This window comes from Hyla sarda, chromosome 1, assembly GCF_029499605.1.
Source record: "Hyla sarda isolate aHylSar1 chromosome 1, aHylSar1.hap1, whole genome shotgun sequence".
Classification (NCBI taxonomy): Eukaryota; Metazoa; Chordata; class Amphibia; order Anura; family Hylidae; genus Hyla; species Hyla sarda.
Window position 1 is genome coordinate 620,487,293 of NC_079189.1, and position 24,032 is coordinate 620,511,324.

General features: G+C 42.4%; 1 protein-coding gene across 1 annotated transcript in view; it reads left to right on the forward strand.

Moving 5' to 3' along the window:
• LOC130317616 (B-cell differentiation antigen CD72-like) overlaps positions 1-19,972 on the forward strand; it is a 42,072-nt gene extending 22,100 nt beyond the window's left edge. Inside the window, exons 5-9 of the mRNA XM_056552845.1 lie at positions 4,396-4,676; positions 14,557-14,580; positions 16,335-16,501; positions 17,838-17,923; positions 19,750-19,972. Coding sequence (XP_056408820.1) covers positions 4,396-4,676; positions 14,557-14,580; positions 16,335-16,501; positions 17,838-17,923; positions 19,750-19,972 — 781 coding nt within the window. The remainder of the gene's footprint in view (positions 1-4,395; positions 4,677-14,556; positions 14,581-16,334; positions 16,502-17,837; positions 17,924-19,749) is intronic.
• The last annotated feature ends 4,060 nt before the right edge of the window (positions 19,973-24,032 follow it).

Here is a 24,032-nt window from a genome sequence, read left to right on the forward strand (position 1 = left end):
AGACACCTCTACCATGCTTCACCTATATCTGGTGGAAACACTTCTACCATAGTTCATCTATAGCTGGTGGAGACACCTCTACCATGCTCCATCTATAGACCAATGGAGACACACCTACGATGGTTCATCTATAGTCAGTGGAGACACCTCTACCATGCTCCATCTATAGACCAGTGGAGACACCTCTACCATGCTTCATCTATATCTGGTGGAAACACTTCTACCATGGTTCATGTAAAGCTGGTGGAGACACCACTACCATGGATCATGTATAGCTGGTGGAGACACCTCTACCATGGTTCATCTATAGTCAGTGCAGACACCTCTGCCATGGATCATGTATAGCTGGTGGAGACACCTCTACCATGGATCATGTATAGCTGGTGGAGACACCTCTACCATGGTTCATTTATCGCCGGTGGAGACACCTCTACCACGGATCATCTATAGCTGGTGGAGACACCTCTGCCATGGATCATTTATAGGTGGTGGAAACACCTCTACCATGGTTCATCTATAGTCGTTGGAGACACCTCTACCATGGTTCATCTATAGCCGGTGGAGACACCTCTACTATGCTCCATCTATAGCCGGTGGAGACACCACTACCATGCTCCATCTATAGACCAGTGGAGACACCTCTACCATGGTTCACGTAAAGCTGGTGGAGACACCTCTACCATGGTTCATCTAAAGCTGGTGGAGACACCTCTACCATGGTTCATCTAAAGCTGGTGGAGACACCTCTACCATGCTCCATCTATAGACCAGTGGAGACACCTCTACCATGGTTCATCTATAGCTGGTGGAGACACCTCTACCATGGATCATTTATAGCTGGTGGAGACACCCCTACCATGGATCATGTATAGCTGGTGGAGACACCTCTACCATGGTTCATGTAAAGCTGGTGGAGACACCTCTGCCATGGATCATTTATAGGTGGTGGAGACACCTCTACTATGGTTCATCCATAGTCGGTGGAGACACCTCGACCATTGTTCATCTTTAGCTGGTGGAGACACCTCCGCCATTTTTTTGATTGAAAGAGCTTTATTTTCCGTTCAGTCATTACAAGTCGTACAATAAATTACAGTCACACAAAGCATGATAGTACAATACACAGCAAAGGTTCCCTAAGCTATAGATCGCACACCATGCTACTCTAACACTCAGCTCAATCCTGTAATAGAAAGGCACAAGAGATCGAGAAACAAAACAATACAATCTGTGATCGGGGTAGGGGTGTGGGTGACTATGTGGTGGTGGGGAGGGGGTGGATCACAGGGCCAAACTGCTGGGCTGTATCTTCAGGGAGACATGGGAGAAGGAGAGGGGTCTTCACTCCTCTTCTTCCTCATCAACGGCCGGGCTGTCCAAGATGACACCTCCGCCATGCTTCATCTATAGACCAGTGGAGACACCTCTACCATGGTTCATCTATAGTCAGTGGAGACACCTCTACCATGCTCCATCTATAGTCGGTGGAGACACCTCTACCATGCTCCATCTATAATCGGTGGAGACACCTCTACCATGGTTTGTCTATAGCTGGTGGAGACACCTTTACCATGGTTCATGTAAAGCTGGTGGAGACACCTCTACCATGGTTCATCTATAGTTGGTGAAGACACCTCTACCATTGTTCACGTATAGCAGGTGGAGACACCTCTACCATTGTTCACGTATAGCAGGTGGAGACACCTCTACCATGCTCCATCTATAGTCGGTGGAGACACCTCGACCCTGATTCATCTATAGCTGGTGGAGACACAACACCACTAACATGGTTCATCCATAGCCGGTGAAGACTCCTCTACCATCGTTCATCTATAGCTGGTGGAGACACCTCTACCATGCTCCATCTATAGTCGTTGGAGACACCTCTACCATGCTTCATTTATAGTCGGCGGAGACACTTCTACTATGGTTCATCTATAGCCAGTGGAGATGCCTCTATCATGATTCATTTATAGCTGGTGGAGACACCTCTATCGTGCTTCATCTATAGTTGGTGGGGACACCTCAACCATGGTTCATCTATAGCTGGTGGAGACACCTCAACCATGGTTCATCTATAGCTGATGGAGACACCTCGACCATGGTTCATCTATAGCTGGTGGAGACACCTCGACCATGGTTCATCTATAGCTGGTGGAGACACCTCTACCATGGTTCATCTATAGTCGGTGGAGACACCTCGACCCTGATTCATCTATATCTGGTGGGGACACCTCTACCATGCTTCATCTATAGCTGATGGAGACACCTCTAACATGGTTAATCTATAGCTGGTGGAGACACCTCTACCATGCTTCATCTATAGCCAGTGGAGACACCTCTACCATGGTTCACCTATAGCTGGTGGAGACACCTCTACAATGTTCATATATAGTTGGTGGAGACACCTCTACCAATGTTTATCTATAGTTGGTGGAGACACCTCTACCATGCTTCATCTATAGCTGGTGGAGACGCCTCTACCATGGTTCATCTATAGCTGGTGGAGACACCTCTACCATGATTCATCTATAGCCGTTGGAGACACCTCTACCATGCTTCATCTATTGTCGGTGGAGACACTTCTACTATGGTTCATCTATAGTCGGTGGAGACACCTCTACCATGCTTCATTTATAGTTGGTGGAGACACTTCTACTATGGTTCATCTATAGCCAGTGGAGACGCCTCTACCATGGTTCATCTATAGCCGGTGGACACACTTCTATCATGGTTCATTTATAGCTGGTGAAGACACCTCTACTGTGCTTCATCTATAGTTGGTGGGGACACCTCGACCATGGTTCATCTATAGCTGGTGGAGACACCTCGACCATGGTTCATCAATAGCTGGCAGACACACCTCTACCATGCTTCATCTATAGCCAGTGGAGAAACCTTTACCATACTTCATCTATAGCCAGTGGAGACACCTCTAACATGGTTCTTTTATAGCTGGTGGAGACACCTCTACTATAGTTCATCTATAGCTGGTGGAGACTCCTCCACCATGGTTCATCTATGACTGGTGGAGACACCTCTACCATGCTTCATCTATAGCCAATTGAGACACCTCTACCATGCTTCATCTATAGCTGGTGGAGACACCTCTACCATGGTTCATCTATAGTTGGTGGAGACACCTCTACCATGGTTAACCTATAGCCGGTGGAGACACCTCTACCATGGATCATCTATAGCTGGTGGAGACACCTCTACCATGGATCATCTATAGCTGGTGGAGACACCTCTACCATGGATGATCTATAGCTGGTGGAGACACCTCTACCATGGATCATCTATAGCTGGTGGAGACACCTTTACCATGATTCATCTATAGTTGGTGGAGACACCTCTACAATGCTTCATCTATAGCCAATTGAGACACCTCTACCATGCTTCATCTATAGCTGGTGGAGACACCTCCACCATGATTCATCTATAGCTGGTGGAGACATCTCTACCATGGTTAACCTATAGCCGGTGGAGACACCTCTACCATGGATCATCTATAGCTGGTGGAGACACCTCTACCATGGATCATCTATAGCTGGTGGAGACACCTCTACCATGGATCATCTATAGCTGGTGGAGACACCTCTACCATGATTCATCTATAGTTGGTGGAGACACCTCTACAATGCTTCATCTATAGCCAGTGGAGACACCTCTACCATGGTTCATCTATAGCTGGTGGAGACACCTCTATCATGGTTCATCTATAGTCGGTGGAGACACCTCTACCATGCTTCATTTATAGCCGGTGGAGACACTTCCACCATGGTTCATCTATAGCCGGTGGAGACACCTCTACCATGGATCATCTATGTTTGGTGGAGACACCTCTACCATGGTTCATCTATAGCTGGTGGAGACACCTCTACCATGCTTCATTTATAGCCAGTGGAGACACCTCCACCATGGTTCCTCTATAGCTGTTGGAGACACCTCTACGATGGTTCATCTATAGTTGGTGGAGACACCTCTACCATGCTTCATCTATAGCCGGTGGAGACACCTCTACCATGGTTCATCTATAGCTGGTGGAGACACTTCTACCATGGTTCATCTATAGCCGGTGGAGACACCTCTAACATGATTCATTTATAGCTGGTGGAGACACCTCTACCATCGTTCATTTATAGCCAGTGTAGACACCTCTGCCATGGATCATCTATAGCTGGTGGAGACACCTCTAACATGGTTCATTTATAGCTGGTGGAGACACCTCTACCACAGTTCATCTATAGCTGGTTGAGACACCTCTACCATGGATCATCTATAGCTGGTGGAGACATCTCTACCATGGTTCATATATAGCCGGTGGAGACACCTCTACCATGGATCATCTATGTCTGGCAGAGACACTAATTTTACTGTTTTTTTTTACTGTAGATGTGAGAATAACCTCGGATTGATCAGTTCTCAGAAGTGGACATTTGAATCTCAGCTGAGCAAGACAAGAAACATCCTCCAAAATACACAGAGCAACCTACGTCTAACAGAGAACAATTTATCACAGAAGAATGGAGAACTGAACAATGTAAAGAAGTCTCTCCAGAACGTTCAGAAGAACCTGATGGAAAAAGAAAAATATTCAGCGCAACAGAGCAAGAAGCTGAGTGACCTGGATCAGAGATTGAGTGAGGCTGGAAAATGCTTAACTGGTGCACCCTGTGAGTATGAGGGGTGGAGGAGTATATAGGTACAGTATGAAGGGTTGAAGGGGTATATAGTGACAGTATGAAGGGTGGAGGAGTATTTAGTGACAGTATGAAGGGTGGAGGAGAATTTAGTGATAGTATGAGGTGTGTAGGAGTATAAAGTGAGAGTATGAGGGGTGAATGAGTATATAGTGACAGTATGAGAGGTGGAGGAGTATATAGTGCCATTATTAGGGGTTGAAGAGTATATAGTGACAGTATGAGGGATGGAGGAGTATATAGTGACAGTATGAGTGGTGGAGGAGTATATAGGGAGAGTATGAGGGGTGGAGGAGTATATAGTGATAGTATGAGGGGTGGAGGAGTATATAGCAACATTATGAGGGATGGAGGGGTATATAGGCACAGTATAAGTGGTGGAGGAGTATATAGTTAAAGTATGAGGGGGTGGAGGAGTATATAGTGACAGTATGAGGGGTGAAGTATGTAGTGACAGTATGAGGGGTGGAGGAGTATATACGTACAGTATGAGGGGTAGATGTGTATACAGTGACAGTAGGAGGGGTAGAGGTGTACATAGTGGTCATGTGTGGTGAGGTATATATAGTGGTCATGTGTGGTGGTATATATAGTGGTCATGTGTGGTGAGATATATTTAGTGGTTATGTGTGGTGTATATATAGTGGTCATATGTGGTGGGGTATATATAGTGGTCATATGTGGTGGGGTATATATAGTGGTCATATGTGATGGGGTATATATAGTGGTCATGTGTGGTGGTATATATAATGGTCATGTGTGGTGGGGTATATATAGTGGTCATATGTGGTGGGGTATATATAGTGGTCATGTGTGGTATGGTATATATAGTGGTCATGCATGGGGGTATATATAGTGGTCATATGTGGTGGGGTATATATAGTGGTCATATGTGGTGTGGTATATATAGTGGTCATGTGTGGTGGGGTATATATAGTGGTCATATGTGGTGTGGTATATATAGTGGTCATGTGTGGTAGTATATATAGTGGTCATGTGTGGTGGGGTATATATAGTGGTCATGTGTGGTATATATAGTGGTCACATGTGGTGGTATATATAGTGGTCATGTGTGGTAGTATATATAGTGGTCATGTGTGGTGGGGTATATATATAGTGGTCATGTGTGGTGGTATATATAGTGGTCATGTGTGGTAGTATATATATAGTGGTCATGTATGGTGGGGTATATATAGTGGTCATGTGTGGTGTGGTATATATAGTGGTCATTTGTGGTGGGGTATATATAGTGGTCATGTGTGGTGTGGTATATATAGTGGTCATTTGTGGTGGGGTATATATAGTGGTCATGTGTGGTGGTATATATAGTGGTCATGTGTGGTGAGATATATTTAGTGGTTATGTGTGGTGTATATATAGTGGTCATATGTGGTGGGGTATATATAGTGGTCATATGTGGTGGGGTATATATAGTGGTCATATGTGATGGGGTATATATAGTGGTCATGTGTGGTGGTATATATAATGGTCATGTGTGGTGGGGTATATATAGTCGTCATATGTGGTGTGGTATATATAGTGGTCATGTGTGGTGTGGTATATATAGTGGTCATGTGTGGGGGTATATATAGTGGTCATATGTGGTGGGGTATATATAGTGGTCATATGTGGTGTAGTATATATAGTGGTCATGTGTGGTAGGGTATATATAGTGGTCATATGTGGTGTGGTATATATAGTGGTCATGTGTGGTAGTATATATAGTGGTCATGTGTGGTGGGGTATATATAGTGGTCATGTGTGGTATATATAGTGGTCACATGTGGTGGTATATATAGTGGTCATGTGTGGTAGTATATATAGTGGTCATGTGTGGTGGGGTATATATATAGTGGTCATGTGTGGTGGTATATATAGTGGTCATGTGTGGTAGTATATATATAGTGGTCATGTATGGTGGGGTATATATAGTGGTCATGTGTGGTGTGGTATATATAGTGGTCATTTGTGGTGGGGTATATATAGTGGTCATGTGTGGTGTGGTATATATAGTGGTCATTTGTGGTGGGGTATATATAGTGGTCATGTGTGGTGGTATACATAGTGGTCATGTGTGGTGAGATATATTTAGTGGTTATGTGTGGTGTATATATAGTGGTCATATGTGGTGGGGTATATATAGTGGTCATATGTGGTGGGGTATATATAGTGGTCATATGTGATAGGGTATATATAGTGGTCATGTGTGGTGGTATATATAATGGTCATGTGTGGTGGGGTATATATAGTGGTCATATGTGGTGTGGTATATATAGTGGTCATGTGTGGTGTGGTATATATAGTGGTCATGTGTGGGGGTATATATAGTGGTCATATGTGGTGGGGTATATATAGTGGTCATATGTGGTGTGGTATATATAGTGGTCATGTGTGGTGGTATATATAGTGGTCATATGTGGTGTGGTATATATAGTGGTCATGTGTGGTAGTATATATAGTGGTCATGGGTGGTGGGGTATATATAGTGGTCATGTGTGGTATATATAGTGGTCATATGTGGTGGTATATATATAGTGGTCACATGTGGTGGGGTATATATAGTGGTCATATGTGGTGGTATATATAGTGGTCATGTGTGGGGGTATATATAGTGGTCATGTGTGGTGGTATATATAGTGGTCATGTGTGGTGGGGTATATATAGTGGTCATATGTGGTGGTATATATAGTGGTCATGTGTGGTAGTATATATATAGTGGTCATGTATGGTGGGGTATATATAGTGGTCATGTGTGGTGTGGTATATATAGTGGTCATTTGTGGTGGGGTATATATAGTGGTCATATGTGGTGGTATATATAATGGTCATGTGTGGTGGGGTATATATAGTGGTCATATGTGGTGTGGTATATATAGTGGTCATGTGTGGTGTGGTATATATAGTGGTCATGTGTGGGGGTATATATAGTGGTCATATGTGGTGGGGTATATATAGTGGTCATATGTGGTGTGGTATATATAGTGGTCATGTGTGGTGGTATATATAGTGGTCATATGTGGTGTGGTATATATAGTGGTCATGTGTGGTAGTATATATAGTGGTCATGGGTGGTGGGGTATATATAGTGGTCATGTGTGGTATATATAGTGGTCATATGTGGTGGTATATATAGTGGTCACATGTGGTGGTATATATAGTGGTCATGTGTGGTAGTATATATAGTGGTCATGTGTGGTGGGGTATATATAGTGGTCATGTGTGGTGGTATATATAGTGGTCATGTGTGGTAGTATATATATAGTGGTCATGTATGGTGGGGTATATATAGTGGTCATGTGTGGTGTGGTATATATAGTGGTCATTTGTGGTGGGGTATATATAGTGGTCATATGTGGTGGTATATATAATGGTCATGTGTGGTGGGGTATATATAGTGGTCATATGTGGTGTGGTATATATAGTGGTCATGTGTGGTGTGGTATATATAGTGGTCATGTGTGGGGGTATATATAGTGGTCATATGTGGTGGGGTATATATAGTGGTCATATGTGGTGTGGTATATATAGTGGTCATGTGTGGTGGTATATATAGTGGTCATATGTGGTGTGGTATATATAGTGGTCATGTGTGGTAGTATATATAGTGGTCATGGGTGGTGGGGAATATATAGTGGTCATGTGTGGTATATATAGTGGTCATATGTGGTGGTATATATATAGTGGTCATGTGTGGGGGTATATATAGTGGTCATGTGTGGTGGTATATATAGTGGTCACATGTGGTGGGGTATATTTAGTCGTCATATGTGGTGGTATATATAGTGGTCACATGTGGTGTGGTATATATAGTGGTCATGTGTGGTGGTATATATAGTGGTCATGTGTGGGGGTATATATAGTGGTCATGTGTGGTGGTATATATAGTGGTCATGTGTGGTGGGGTATATATAGTGGTCATATGTGGTGGTATATATAGTGGTCACATGTGGTGGTATATATAGTGGTCATGTGTGGTAGTATATATAGTGGTCATGTGTGGTGGGGTATATATAGTGGTCATGTGTGGTGTGGTATATATAGTGGTCATGTGTGGTGTGGTATATATAGTGGTCATATGTGGTGTGGTATATATAGTGGTCATGTGTGGTAGTATATATAGTGGTCCTGTGTGGTGGGGTATATATAGTGGTCATGTGTGGTGGTATATATAGTGGTCACATGTGGTGGTATATATATAGTGGTCATGTGTGGGGGTATATACAGTGGTCATGTGTGGTGGTATATACAGTGGTCACATGTGGTGGGGTATATTTAGTGGTCATATGTGGTGGTATATATAGTGGTCACATGTGGTGTGGTATATATAGTGGTCACATGTGGTGGTATATATAGTGGTCATGTGTGGGGGTATATATAGTGGTCATGTGTGGTGGTATATATAGTGGTCATGTGTGGTGGGGTATATATAGTGGTCATATGTGGTGGTATATATAGTGGTCACATGTGGTGGTATATATAGTGGTCATGTGTGGTAGTATATATAGTGGTCATGTGTGGTGGGGTATATATAGTGGTCATGTGTGGTGTGGTATATATAGTGGTCATGTGTGGTGTGGTATATATAGTGGTCATATGTGGTGTGGTATATATAGTGGTCATGTGTGGTAGTATATATAGTGGTCATGTGTGGTGGGGTATATATAGTGGTCATGTGTGGTGGTATATATAGTGGTCATGTGTGGTGGTATATATATAGTGGTCATATGTGGTAGTATATATAGTGGTCATGGGTGGTGGGGTATTTATAGTGGTCATGTGTGGTGGTGGTGGTATATATATAGTGGTCATATGTGGTAGTATATATAGTGGTCATGTGTGGTGGTATATATAGTGGTCATGTGTGGTGGTATATATATAGTGGTCATGTGTGGTAGTATATATAGTGGTCATGTGTGGTGTGGTATATATAGTGGTCATGTGTGGTGGTATATATAGTGGTCATGTGTGGTGGGGTATATATAGTGGTCATATGTGGTGTGGTATATATAGTGGTCATGTGTGGTAGTATATATATAGTGGTTATGTGTGGTAGTATATATAGTGGTCATGCGTGGTGGTATATATAGTGGTCATATGTGGTAGTATTTATAGTGTCATGTGTGGTATGATATATATAGTGGTCATGTGTGGTAGTATATATATAGTGGTCATGTGTGGTAGTATATATAGTGGTCATGTGTGGTGGTATATATAGTGGTCATGTGTGGTAGTATATATATAGTGGCATGTGTGGTAGTATATATAGTGGCATGTGTGGTAGTATATATATAGTGGCATGTGTGGTAGTATATATAGTGGCATGTGTGGTAGTATATATATAGTGGCATGTGTGGTAGTATATATAGTGGCATGTGTGGTAGTATATATAGTGGTCATATGTGGTAGTATATATAGTGGTCATGTGTGGTAGTATATATAGTGGTCATGTGTGGTGGTATATATAGTGGTCATGTGTGGTAGTATATATATAGTGGCATGTGTGGTAGTATATATAGTGGCATGTGTGGTAGTATATATAGTGGCATGTGTGGTAGTATATATATACAGTGGCATATGTGGTGGTATATATAGTGGCATGTGTGGTAGTATATATATACAGTGGCATGTGTGGTGGTATATACAGTGGCATATGTGGTAGTATATATAGTGGTCATGTGTGGTAGTATATATATAGTGGTCATGTGTGGTAGTATATATAGTGGTCATGTGTGGTGGTATATATAGTGGTCATGTGTGGTAGTATATATATAGTGGCATGTGTGGTAGTATATATAGTGGCATGTGTGGTAGTATATATACAGTGGCATATGTGATGGTATATATAGTGGCATGTGTGGTAGTATATATATACAGTGGCATGTGTGGTGGTATATACAGTGGCATATGTGGTAGTATATATAGTGGTCATGTGTGGTAGTATATATAGTGATCATGTGTGGTGGTATATATAGTGGTCATGTGTGATAGTATATATATAGTGGTATATGTGGTGATATATAAAGTGGCATGTGTGGTAGTATATATATACAGTGGCATATGTGGTGTGGTATATATAGTGGCATGTGTGGTAGTATATATATATATATATATACAGTGGCATATGTGGTGGTATATATAGTGGCATATGTGGTAGTATATATATACAGTGGCATATGTGGTGGTATATATAGTGGCATGTGTGGTAGTATATATATACAGTGGCATATGTGGTGGTATATACAGTGGCATATGTGGTAGTATATATAGTGGCATGTGTGGTAGTATATATATACAGTGGCATATGTGGTGGTATATACAGTGGCATATGTGGTGGTATATATAGTGGCATGTGTGGTAGTATATATATATACAGTGGCATATGTGGTGGTATATACAGTGGCATATGTGGTGGTATATATAGTGGCATGTATGGTAGTATATATATACAGTGGCATATGTGGTGATATATATAGTGGCATGTGTGGTAGTATATATATACAGTGGCATATGTGGTGGTATATACAGTGGCATATGTGGTGGTATATATAGTGGCATGTGTGGTAGTATATATATACAGTGGCATATGTGGTGTGGTATATATAGTGGCATGTGTGGTAGTATATATATATATATATATACAGTGGCATATGTGGTGGTATATATAGTGGCATATGTGGTAGTATATATATACAGTGGCATATGTGGTGGTATATATAGTGGCATGTGTGGTAGTATATATATACAGTGGCAAATGTGGTGTGGTATATATAGTGGCATGTGTGGTAGTATATATATATATACAGTGGCATATGTGGTGGTATATATAGTGGCATGTGTGGTAGTATATATATACAGTGGCATATGTGGTGGTATATACAGTGGAATATGTGGTGGTATATATAGTGGCATGTGTGGTAGTATATATATACAGTGGCATATGTGGTGTGGTATATATAGTGGCATGTGTGGTAGTATATATATAGTGGTCATGTGTGGTAGTATATATATAGTAGTCATATGTAGTGTGGTATATATAGTGGTCATATGTGGTAGTATATATAGTGGTCATGTGTGGTAGTATATATATATACAGTGGCATATGTGGTAGTATATATAGTGGCATGTGTGGTAGTATATATATACAGTGGCATATGTGGTGTGGTATATATAGTGGCATGTGTAGTAGTATATATATATACAGTGGCATATGTGGTGGTATATACAGTGGCATATGTGGTAGTATATACAGTGGCATATGTGGTAGTATATATAGTGGCATATGTGGTAGTATATATAGTGGCATGTGTGGTAGTATATATATACAGTGGCATATGTGGTGGTATATACAGTGGCATATGTGGTAGTATATATAGTGGCATGTGTGGTAGTATATATATACAGTGGCATATGTGGTGGTATATACAGTGGAATATGTGGTGGTATATATAGTGGCATGTGTGGTAGTATATATATACAGTGGCATATGTGGTGTGGTATATATAGTGGCATGTGTGGTAGTATATATATAGTGGTCATGTGTGGTAGTATATATATAGTAGTCATATGTAGTGTGGTATATATAGTGGTCATATGTGGTAGTATATATAGTGGTCATGTGTGGTAGTATATATATATATATACAGTGGCATATGTGGTAGTATATATAGTGGCATGTGTGGTAGTATATATATACAGTGGCATATGTGGTGTGGTATATATAGTGGCATGTGTAGTAGTATATATATACAGTGGCATATGTGGTGGTATATACAGTGGCATATGTGGTAGTATATACAGTGGCATATGTGGTAGTATATATAGTGGCATATGTGGTAGTATATATAGTGGCATGTGTGGTAGTATATATATACAGTGGCATATGTGGTGGTATATACAGTGGCATATGTGGTAGTATATATAGTGGCATGTGTGGTAGTATATATATACAGTGGCATATGTGGTGTGGTATATATAGTGGCATGTGTAGTAGTATATATATACAGTGGCATATGTGGTGGTATATACAGTGGCATATGTGGTGGTATATATAGTGGTCATATGTGGTAGTATATATAGTGGTCATATGTGGTGGTATATACAGTGGCATATGTGGTGGTATATACAGTGGCATATGTGGTAGTATATATAGTGGTCATGTGTGGTAGTATATATATAGTGGTTATATGTGGTAGTATATATATAGTGGTTATATGTGGTAGTATATATATATATAGTGGTCATGTGTGGTAGTATATATATATATATAGTGGTCATGTGTGGTAGTATATATATATATATAGTGGTCATGTGTGGTAGTATATATATATATAGTGGTCATGTGTGGTAGTATATATATATATAGTGGTCATATGTGGTAGTATATATATAGTGGTCATGTGTGGTAGTATATATATAGTGGTTATATGTGGTAGTATATATATATATATAGTGGTCATGTGTGGTAGTATATATATAGTGGTTATATGTGGTAGTATATATATATAGTGGTTATATGTGGTAGTATATATATATATAGTGGTCATGTGTGGTAGTATATATATAGTGGTTATATGTGGTAGTATATATATATATATATATAGTGGCATGTGTGGTAGTATATATATAGTGGTTATATGTGGTAGTATATATATATATAGTGGTCATGTGTGGTAGTATATATATAGTGGTTATATGTGGTAGTATATATATATATAGTGGTCATGTGTGGTAGTATATATATAGTGGTTATATGTGGTAGTATATATATAGTGGCATGTGTGGTAGTATATATATAGTGGTTATATGTGGTAGTATATATATAGTGGTTATATGTGGTAGTATATATATAGTGGCATGTGTGGTAGTATATATATATAGTGGTCATGTGTGGTAGTATATATATATAGTGGTCATGTGTGGTAGTATATATATATAGTGGTTATATGTGGTAGTATATATATAGTGGCATGTGTGGTAGTATATATATAGTGGTTATATGTGGTAGTATATATATAGTGGCATGTGTGGTAGTATATATATATAGTGGTCATGTGTGGTAGTATATATATATAGTGGTCTTGTGTGGTAGTATATATATATAGTGGTCATGTGTGGTAGTATATATATATAGTGGTCATGTGTGGTGGTATATATAGTGGTCATGTGTGGTAGTATATATATATAGTGGTCATGTGTGGTAGTATATATATATATATATATATATATAGTGTTCATATGTGGTAGTATATATAGTGGTCATGTGTGGTAGTATATATATATATATATATAGTGGTCATATGTGGTAGTATATATATACAGTGGCATATGTGGTGGTATATACAATGGCATATGTGGTAGTATATATATAGTGGTCATATGTGGTGGTATATACAGTGGCATGTGTGGTAGTATATATATACAGTGGCATATGTGGTGGTATATATATAGTGGTCATATGTGGTAGTATATATATACAGTGGCATATGTGGTAGTATATATAGTGGTCATATGTGGTGGTATATACAGTGGCATATGTGGTAGTATATATAGTGGTCATATGTGGTGGTATATACAGTGGCATATGTGGTAGTATATATATAGTGGTTATATGTGGTAGTATATATATATATAGTGGCATGTGTGGTAGTATATATATAGTGGTTATATGTGGTAGTATATATATATATAGTGGTCATGTGTGGTAGTATATATATAGTGGTTATATGTGGTAGTATATATATATAGTGGTCATGTGTGGTAGTATATATATATATATAGTGGTCATGTGTGGTATTGTACCCTGTATGTGATGTTTCCAGTGTTTATTCCGTAGCATTTTCTTTTTCTTCTCCAGGTTCCGGTGTCGCGGACGTTCTTGGTGAGTTGTGTTTTTCCATTTCTCCCTGAGGGGTAATATTTCTCCTTGTGGAGACCACCGGCTGGTTGTAGGAGTCTTATAGTCCAGGCAGTGCCCCCTGGGAAAAGACCTGACTAGTGAAGCTGTTTGGCGCCATCTTATTTATTACTTATGGCTCCATACACTGCCTAGTGGCCGGGCCTGGTTACTGCAGCTCAGATCACCATCCCCTGATCAGGATCTCCCTACACAACAACCAGACACAACCGCTTCCGATCCCCTTATTATGTAGTGCGGGCCCCAAACAGCTGACCACGGGGGTGTTGGGTGTCATCATGGCCTGTCCTGTGATCACTGCTGGTCTGGAAAAACCTTTAATAATGGGGACAATTTTTGTTAACTCTTTATCTGCCTTCTCTGAGCCATAACCCTTTATTTTACCACTAAAAACTGAGGAAAAAATCAATAAAAATGTTGTGAGGTAAAATTGTAAATCAGATTGGTGCAATTACAATAAGACCTAAATTGTACAGTATTTGTCATGTTTTGTTATAAAAATAAATAAAACATATAAAAAAATAAAATAAAATAAAAATCTATCTATATACATGAAGTGTCGTTTTCTGACCCCCATAACTTGTTTACTGTTCTGTATGGGGGTCATATATTTTTGTGCCCACAATCTGTATTTCTTATTGGAACCATTTCAGCATTGATCTGACTTTTTTGATCGCTTTTTATTCTAATTTTTGTGGCAATTCTGGCATTTTGTGTTTTTCCTCCATTACATTTAATTGGTTCAGACATTTGTGATATCAAATATGCTTAAGGGGGTTTCGTTTTTTTTGTTTTTTACATTTCTTCATTTGAATTTTTTTTTTATTTAATCATTTTTAAAAACATTTTTTGTACACTTGTTATGTCCTCCTGGGAGTTTCTATAAGGAATATTCCATTGCTCTTATAATGCATTGAGTGGATTTATCTGTGCTCTGCTAGTTCTGCCTGTGACCGGCTATAAGGGCAGATCTGTCCCGGCACACACCGGCTCATCTGCTGTGATTATGGATCAGCTTCCCACACTTGCCCAAAGCCTGCTCCATACACCGGCCAAGGCCCAGGACAAGTATACTGGGCAGTCAGCAGGTTAAAGGGGTATTCCGGGAAAAAACATCTTATCCCCTATCGAAAGGATAGGGGATAAGATGTGTGATCGGGGGGGGGGGGGGGCGCCGCTGGGACCCCCCGCGATCTCCCTGCAGCAGCCCGCATTCTATGCGTAGCTGCGTCTTAAGTTTCAGAAACCTCCGGGCTTCCGAGATGGGGACGTGACATCATACCACGCCCCCTCCATTAATTTTTATGGGAGAGGCGTAGCGGCCGCAACACCCCCTCCCTTAGACATGAATGGAGGGGTCGTGGTGTGACGTCACATCCCCGTCTCGGAAGGCTGCAGGTTTCCGTAACTTCAGACGCAGCTACACGTAGGATGCAGGCTGCTGCAGGGAGATCGTGGGGGGTCCCAGCAGCGGGCCCCCCACGATCAGACATCTTATTTCCTATCCTTTCGATAGGGGATAAGATGTTTTTGCCCGCAATACCCCTTTAAAGGATAGATCGTCCAGATGGATTAGCCCTAAAGTCACCATAAGGAGTGCAGGTTCTTGCCCCTTCCGTAGATCTTCTGCCATCACTGCTCTGAGTCTTGTCCTTTGTGTTGGCAGAACCAGAGGTCCTGGGTCTGGTTACTTATACACAACCTTTTTGCGTTTCCAGAAGATCCCAAAGATGTCTTCGAATACTGTCCCAAGGACTGGCATGAGATCGGCAATCGGTGTTACTACTTCTCTATGAAGAAGACATACAGGAGTCATGCTGAATATGAATGCGCGAAACCATTCTCCTCACTGGCCAGAGTCGAAGATGAGGATTCTGTCCTGAGGGTAAGAGACGTTGAGTGGGTCTTCAAGTCCTCAAGTTGAGTAAGTTCCTACTTGGCTTCTCGTGTCTGAGAATTTGTAGTACTTTTCATTTAGAGAGATAAAAAATGGCCACTGTCATTTCAAACAATTTCCTTCCATGTGACTTCAAATCAAAAATGACTCCTTACCTCCGAAAAAAAAAAAAAAATACTAAAAGTCCCCATCTCCACTGCCTGCTGTTTGGGGAATTCCATCTGTAGCAGCAGAAAGACCAAGCCAGAACACAGGAAGTAAAGGTGGGGTTTAGTTAATACAGCAATGGAAAACAGGAAGTGGGCAGGGCCTATGAAGTGCAGAGCAGAACACAGGAAGTGTGGGGGCGGGGCTTAGATTGTGCTATGTGCAAGACTGAGCCTTGACTGTGTCAATCTACCTTTTCAAAGGACCTTCACTGTGTCTGAAAAGTAAATCAAGGCTTCCCTCTTATCACCCATAAAGTTTTGGGCAGCAGTCTCTTGTTTAAATACTTGTGTTTTTACTATGTACACAGTGCTGCCTCCTAAATGTAATACGTGTAGCTTGTAATCATCAGTATTATAAGATCATTGTTTACTCGTGCTCCAGGTGGTGCTCTTGGATATATAGAAACTGAAGGGACTAAAGAAATGCCAGCACTCACGATTTATCTTCTGCAATGTGATAAGTATTTATTCACACCAGATTTGCGCAGCTTACAACAAAAGATGATGCGTTTCGGCCAAATGGCCGAAACGCGTCATCTTTTGTTGTAAGCTGCGCAAATCTGGCGTGAATAAACACTTATCACATTTCAGAAGATAAATCGTGAGTGTCGCAGATCATTGCTTAGACCATTGCTGATTTTGTGATGTAACCCCTTCCTTGCGATGATCTTGCTGACAATTTCTATCCTTTTTGCGGACATTGCACTTTGCAGTGAAGCCAGTGCATCAGTGTCTCCCTCCACAGGCCTTTCTATATTAATGTTGTGTAAATCATCCCCTAGTACAGTGCAGCCTGTTCTCTGGCACTAGATCATACCGTAGCAGAGAAAAGTATGTCCTCTCCTGTATTTGTCAGTTAAGGGCAAGGAAGTGCCTATGTGTGTACTACTGGCAAACAGCTCAGCTCTGGTCCTGCCCCATGAAATGTAGAGAATAGAAAATAGGTCATGGAGTGGGCTCTCAGGGGCCCAATAATAACAGTGAGGGCATTAAAATCACTGTGTCACTGCCCTGAAGGGTTAATCTAACAAATCCAGGCAGGTTTTTAGGCAGATATGCCACAATGTATCTGAAGAGAGTCTTTCGTTTATAAATTGTTTTTTTTTTCTTTTTAGGATTTAATTGGGAGAACTGGGGGAAGTTACTGGATCGGCTTACAAAAAGTTGGCAACAACTGGGTGTGGCCTGACAAAACGAATAAGTGAGTGACCGTGTGAGACATGTGATGGCTACAGAATGAGCATTCGGGCCTTAACCCCTTAATGACGCAGGACATAAATGTACGTCCTGGTGAGCTGGTACTTAACGCACCAGGACGTACATTTACGTCCTATGCATAACCGCGAGCATTGGAGCGATGCCCGCGTCATGCGCAGCAGGTCCCGGCTGCTGATAGCAACCAGGGACCCGCCCGTAATGGCGGACAATCGCGATCGCGCGGATGTCCGCCATTAACCCCTCAGATGGCGTGATCAATACAGATGACGGCATCTGCAGCATTGCGGTACTTTGAATGGATGATTGGATCGCCCGCAGGTCGCCTCACCTGCCTCCGCTGCCTTCCATGGGTCTTCTGCTCTGGTCTGAGATCGCGCAGACAATACTAGAAGATGACCGATAACACTGATCAGGGCTATGCCCTATACATAGCACTGAACAGTATTAGCAATTGAATGATTGCTATAAATAGTCCCTTATGGGGACTATTAAAGTGTAAAAATAATTGTAAAGAAAAGTAAAAAATAAAAGTTAAAAAATTAGAAAAAAACCCTCCCCCAATAAAAACGTAAATTGTCCCATTTTCTCTATTTCACCCCCAAAAAATGTAAAAAACATTTTTTTTATATACATATTTGGTATCGCCGCGTGCGTAAATATCCCAATTATTGAAATAAAATTTTAAAGATATCGTACTGTGAACGACGTGAATGTAAAAAAATATAAAAGTCCAAAATTGCTGCTTTTTTTATAACATTTTATTCACAAAAAATTAATTAAAAAGTATTAAAAGTTTTATATAAGCAAATATGTTATCAATAAAAAGATCACAGTGCAAAAAATGAGCCCCCATACCGCCGCATATGCGGAAAAATGAAAACGTTATAGGTCTTCAAAATAGGGGGATTTTAAACGTACTAATTTGGTTAAACATTTTGCAATTTTTTTAAACGCAACAGTAATAGTAAAGTAATCATGGGGATCATTTAAATCGTATTGACCCAAAGAATAAAGAACATGTCACTTTTACCGTAAATTGTACGGCGTGAAAACAAAACCTTCCAAAATTTGCAAAATTGTGGTTTACTTTTTAATTTCCCCACACAAATAGTATTTTTTTGGTTGCACCATACATTTTATGGTAAAATGAGTGATGGCGTTACAACGGACAACTGGTCGCTCAAAAAACAAGCCCTCATACTAGATGAAAATATAAAAGAGTTACGATTTTTTGAAGGCGAGGAGGAAAAAACGAAAATGTAAAAATAAAATTGTCCTTAAGGTCCAAATGGGGTTAAAGGGGTACTCCAGTGGAAAACTATTTATTTTAATTTTTTTTCAAATCAACGGGTGCTAGAAAGTTCTACATATTTGTAAATTTCTTCTATTTAAAAATCTTAATCGTTCCAGTACTTATCAGCTGCTGTATTCTCCAGAGGAAGTTGTGTAGTTCTTTCCAGTCTGACCACAGTGCTCTCTGCTGACACCTCTGTCCATGTCAGGAACTGCCCAGAGCAGGAGAGGATTGCTATAGGAGATTTGCTCCTACTCTCGACAGTTCCTGACATGGACAGAGGTGTCAGCAGAGAGCACTGTGGTCAGACTGGAAAGAACTACACAACTTCCTCTGGAGCATACAGAAACTTCCATAAAGAGTAAGCCCCCTCCCGGCTATAGCAAGAAAAAGTTTGGGTTTTTGAAAAAAAAAGTCCTGGCTATATTGAAGAAAAAATGTAAAAGTTTTAAACTGGGCAATGAGACTCAGATGAGCGTGGTCACTAAGGGGTTAATAATTGTCTCTTTACACAGAACAGATTTCCGTCCACAGAATTACCACCACTGTGTGAAAGCGGATCCAAATCTGAGATCGGAGGCCTGCAGAACGACGCTGCCCTGGATCTGCGAAAGAACGACCAAGATGTGCGTCTCCAAGACGGAAGCAGTGCGCTGCATCGGGGAGAAGATCGGCATCATGGGAGAGAAGCACCAGGAGAAAAAGATGTCTGGGAAACCGGGTGGCGCCATATACTAAGGGAAACCGGGTGTCGCCATATACTAAGGGAACCGGGTGCCGCCATATACTGAGGGAACCGGGTGCCTCCATATACTAAGGGAACCGGGTGCCTCCATATACTAAGGGAACCGGGTGCCTCCATATACTAAGGGAACCAGGTGCCTCCATACACTGAGGGAACCTGGTGCCGCTATATACCGAGGGAACTGGGTGCCACCATATACTGAGGGAACCGGGCGCCTCCATATACTGAGGGAACCGGGCGCCTCCATATACTGAGGGAACCGGGCGCCTCCATATACTGAGGGAACCGGGTGCCTCCATATACTGAGGTAACCGGTTGCCGCCATCTACTGAGGGAATCGGGTGCCGCTATCTACTGAGGGAATCGTGTGCCGCCATATACTGAGGGAACCGGGTGCCTCCATATACTGAGGAAACCGGGTGCCTCCATATACTGAGGGAACCAGGTGCCTCCATATACTGAGGGACCCAGGGGCCTCCATATACTGAGGGAACCGGGTGCCGCTATATACTGAGGGAACCGGGTGCCTCCATATACAGGATTACCTCTTCCTTACCCTCAACGTCACTTCACTCTATTCCAACATTTCACATGACTTAGGTCTCAAAACTGCAGCTCACTATCCACACCAAACCAAGAAATTCAAGGACAAGCAGATTGGGTTCCTTTTGGATGGTCTCAAGTTCATCTTGACCCATAATATTTTCTCTTACAATGATTCCATTTATCATCAAAAAAAGGGGAAAGCCATGGGGATCCGTGTTGCCCCCAGCTACCCGAACCTATTTATGGGAGGATTCGAATCTGAATACATCTTCAACTCCACCCCCTTCCAATCTCACATCCGCTACTATAAACGTTACATAGATTACCTTTTTTTCATTATGAAAGGTGACATAGATCAAGCCAACTGGTTCATACAACACTTGAATAGCAATAATTGGGGACTGGAATTCACCCCAACATTGGACCCCAAGTCCATAGTATTTTTGGACTTACATGTGAGTCACCACCTTGGCAAGATCATCACCACCATACACTTCAAAAAGGTTGACACGAACAGTTTCTTAGATTTTCACAGTGTTCACCATAAGAAATGGCTTCTAAACATGCCCTATAGTCAATACAGAAGGATTCGCAGGAACTGCACGAACCTTTCGTATAACAAGACACAATCCAAGATCCTACAAAAAAGATTTCTGCAAAAAAGCTATCCTTCGGCACTACTAAAAAGCGCTTTTCTTTCCAACTTGGCTGTTGAACAAACCACACTCCTACCATCTGATACACCTAAACAAAAAGAAACGTCAACCAATAACAACTACGGTTACAATTTTATTACCATTTACATCCAGAACACCAACTGATCAAGAAAATCCTGGAGAAACATTGGCGCATTCTCCTAACAGACCCCATCTTGAAAAACCTCATCCCCAAAAGACCTGGATTGACATTCCACAGGGGACAAACCGTTAAGAACATACTTGCTCCGAGCAGTCTAAGAAAAGGGAAAACGAAGACCACACACTCTCACCCCGGGATCATACAGATGTGGAAACAAAGGATGTCTTTGCTGTCAAACCATCCAACACGGGAGACAGTCCTTTATATCAAAAAACATTGCGACAACATCCAAAATACAAAGACGTATGGATTGTGGGTCCTCGTTCATCGTCTATTTGATTGACTGTGCCTGTGGTACCTACTACATCGGCAGGACCACCCAGACCCTTAGAAAACGTCTCAACGGCCACAGTCATAACTGCCAAACGGGATATTTAAAGCACAGTGTGTCGAGGCATCAGAGGATGACAGCAAAGACTTTTCGTGTTTGAAGATGACGCCCATTGAGCATATCTCCGCAGATTTGGACAACAGACAATCAGCCCTGAACAAACGGGAAGCTTATTGGATGTACAAATTAAAATACCTAATACCAGATGGTCTAAATGAATGCATAGAGTTATTAACATTGGTCATCTGACATGTTCCCCCACACCCCTCTGTCCCCCACCCTCCCCATTCCTGTCCAATCCCCCATTTCCATCTGGTCCATCAGCAGTGGTCATCCTCCTTCCAGCCCCCACCCATTCCCACACCCGTTCACCACTCCCTACCTCTCCCCTTCCTCCCCTCCATCTCGGCAATACATTCCAGTTCTCCACACATCCATAGTCCACCCTGACCATCCCTCATTTTCCTCCTTACCTATACCAGGTTTCCATGGCATCCATGTCCCTATCCAGTCATAAGCTTCCCAACACATCATTCACACATGTTCCTCCATACCTTTAGGGAACAACTAACACATTACACATCAAAAGTCCTTTATTAAAGGGGTTCTCCGGTGCTTAGACATCTTATCCCCTATCCGAAGGATAGGGGATAAGATGCCTGATCGCGGGAGTCCCCCCACTTGCAGGCAGCACTCCATTTATAATCAGTCCCCGGAGCGTGTTCGCTCAGGGTCTGATTACCGGCGACCACAGGGCTGACGGCGTGTTATGTCAAGCTCCGCCCCTCAATGCAAGCCTATGGGAGGGGGCGTGACAGCTATCATGCCCCTTCCCATAGGACTTGCATTGAGGGGCGGAGCGTGACGTAACATGCCGTTGGCCCTGTGGTCGCCGGTAATCAGACCCTGAGCGAACACGCTCCGGGGACTGATTATAAACGGGGTGCGCATGCAAGATCACGGGGGTCTCCAGCAGCGGGACTCCCGCGATCAGGCATCTCATCCCCTATACTTTGGATAGGGGATAAGGTGAGTAAGCACTGGAGAACCCCTTTAACAGAACTGTTGTATATACCCTTCCCATCTCTAGCTGGGAGCTGCCTCACTCACACTTTACCCATATGTATGCTTTTTCTGTAGTTGTATTTGTGGACCTGAGGAAGGCGCGAGTGTGCGCCAAAATGCGTTGTCCTGTTTTATTTGTGAATTCTTTTTTTAATAAAAGTTGGTCCTGCATAAGTGCTGGCTCTATCTCCACTTCATTTGACTCCCGTCGATACACAGTAGGCTCTCAAAAAAACAAAAACATCCTTTTGTACTCTCCACATTATCTCCATATACTGAGGGAACCGGGTGCCTCCATATACTGAGGGAACCGGGTGCCACCGTGTACTGAGAGAACCGGGTGCCTCCATATACTGAGGGAACCTGGTGCCGCCATATACTGAGGGAACCGGGTACCGCCATATACTGAGGGAACCGGGTGCCGCCATATACTGAGGGAGCCAGGTGCATCCATATACTGAGGGAGCCAGGTGCCTCCATATACTGAGGGAGCCAGGTGCCTCCATATACTGAGGGAACCTGGTGCCGCCATATACTGAGAGAACCGGGTGCCTCCATATACTGAGGGAACCGGGTGCCGCCATATAATGAGGGAACCGGGTGCCGCCATATACTGAGGGAACCGGGTGCCTCCATATACTGAGTGAACCGGGTGCTTCCATATACTGAGGGAACCGGGTGCCTCCATATACTGAGGGAACCGGGTGCCTCCATATACTGAGGGTACCGGGTGCCTTCATATACTGAGGGTACCGGGTGCCTCCATATACTGAGGGTACCGGGTGCCTCCACATACTGTGGGACCCGGGTGCCTCCATATACTGAGGGAACCAGGTGCCTCCACATACTGGGAGAACGAGGTGCCTCCATATACTGAGGGAACCGGGTGCCGCCATATACTGAGGGAGCCTGGTGCCTCCATATACTGAGGAAACCAGGTGCCTCCATATACTAAGGGAACCGGGTGCCGCCATATACTGAGGGAACCGGGTGCCGCCATATACTGAGGGAACCGGGTGCCTCCATATACTGAGGGTACCGGGTGCCTCCATATACTGAGGGTACCGGGTGCCTCCACATACTGTGGGACCCGGGGGCCTCCATATACTGAGGGAACCAGGTGCCTCCACATACTGGGAGAATGAGGTGCCTCCATATACTGAGGAAACCGGGTGCCTCCATATACTAAGGGAACCGGGTGCCGCCATATACTGAGGGAACCGGGTGCAGCCATATACTGAGGGAACCGGGTG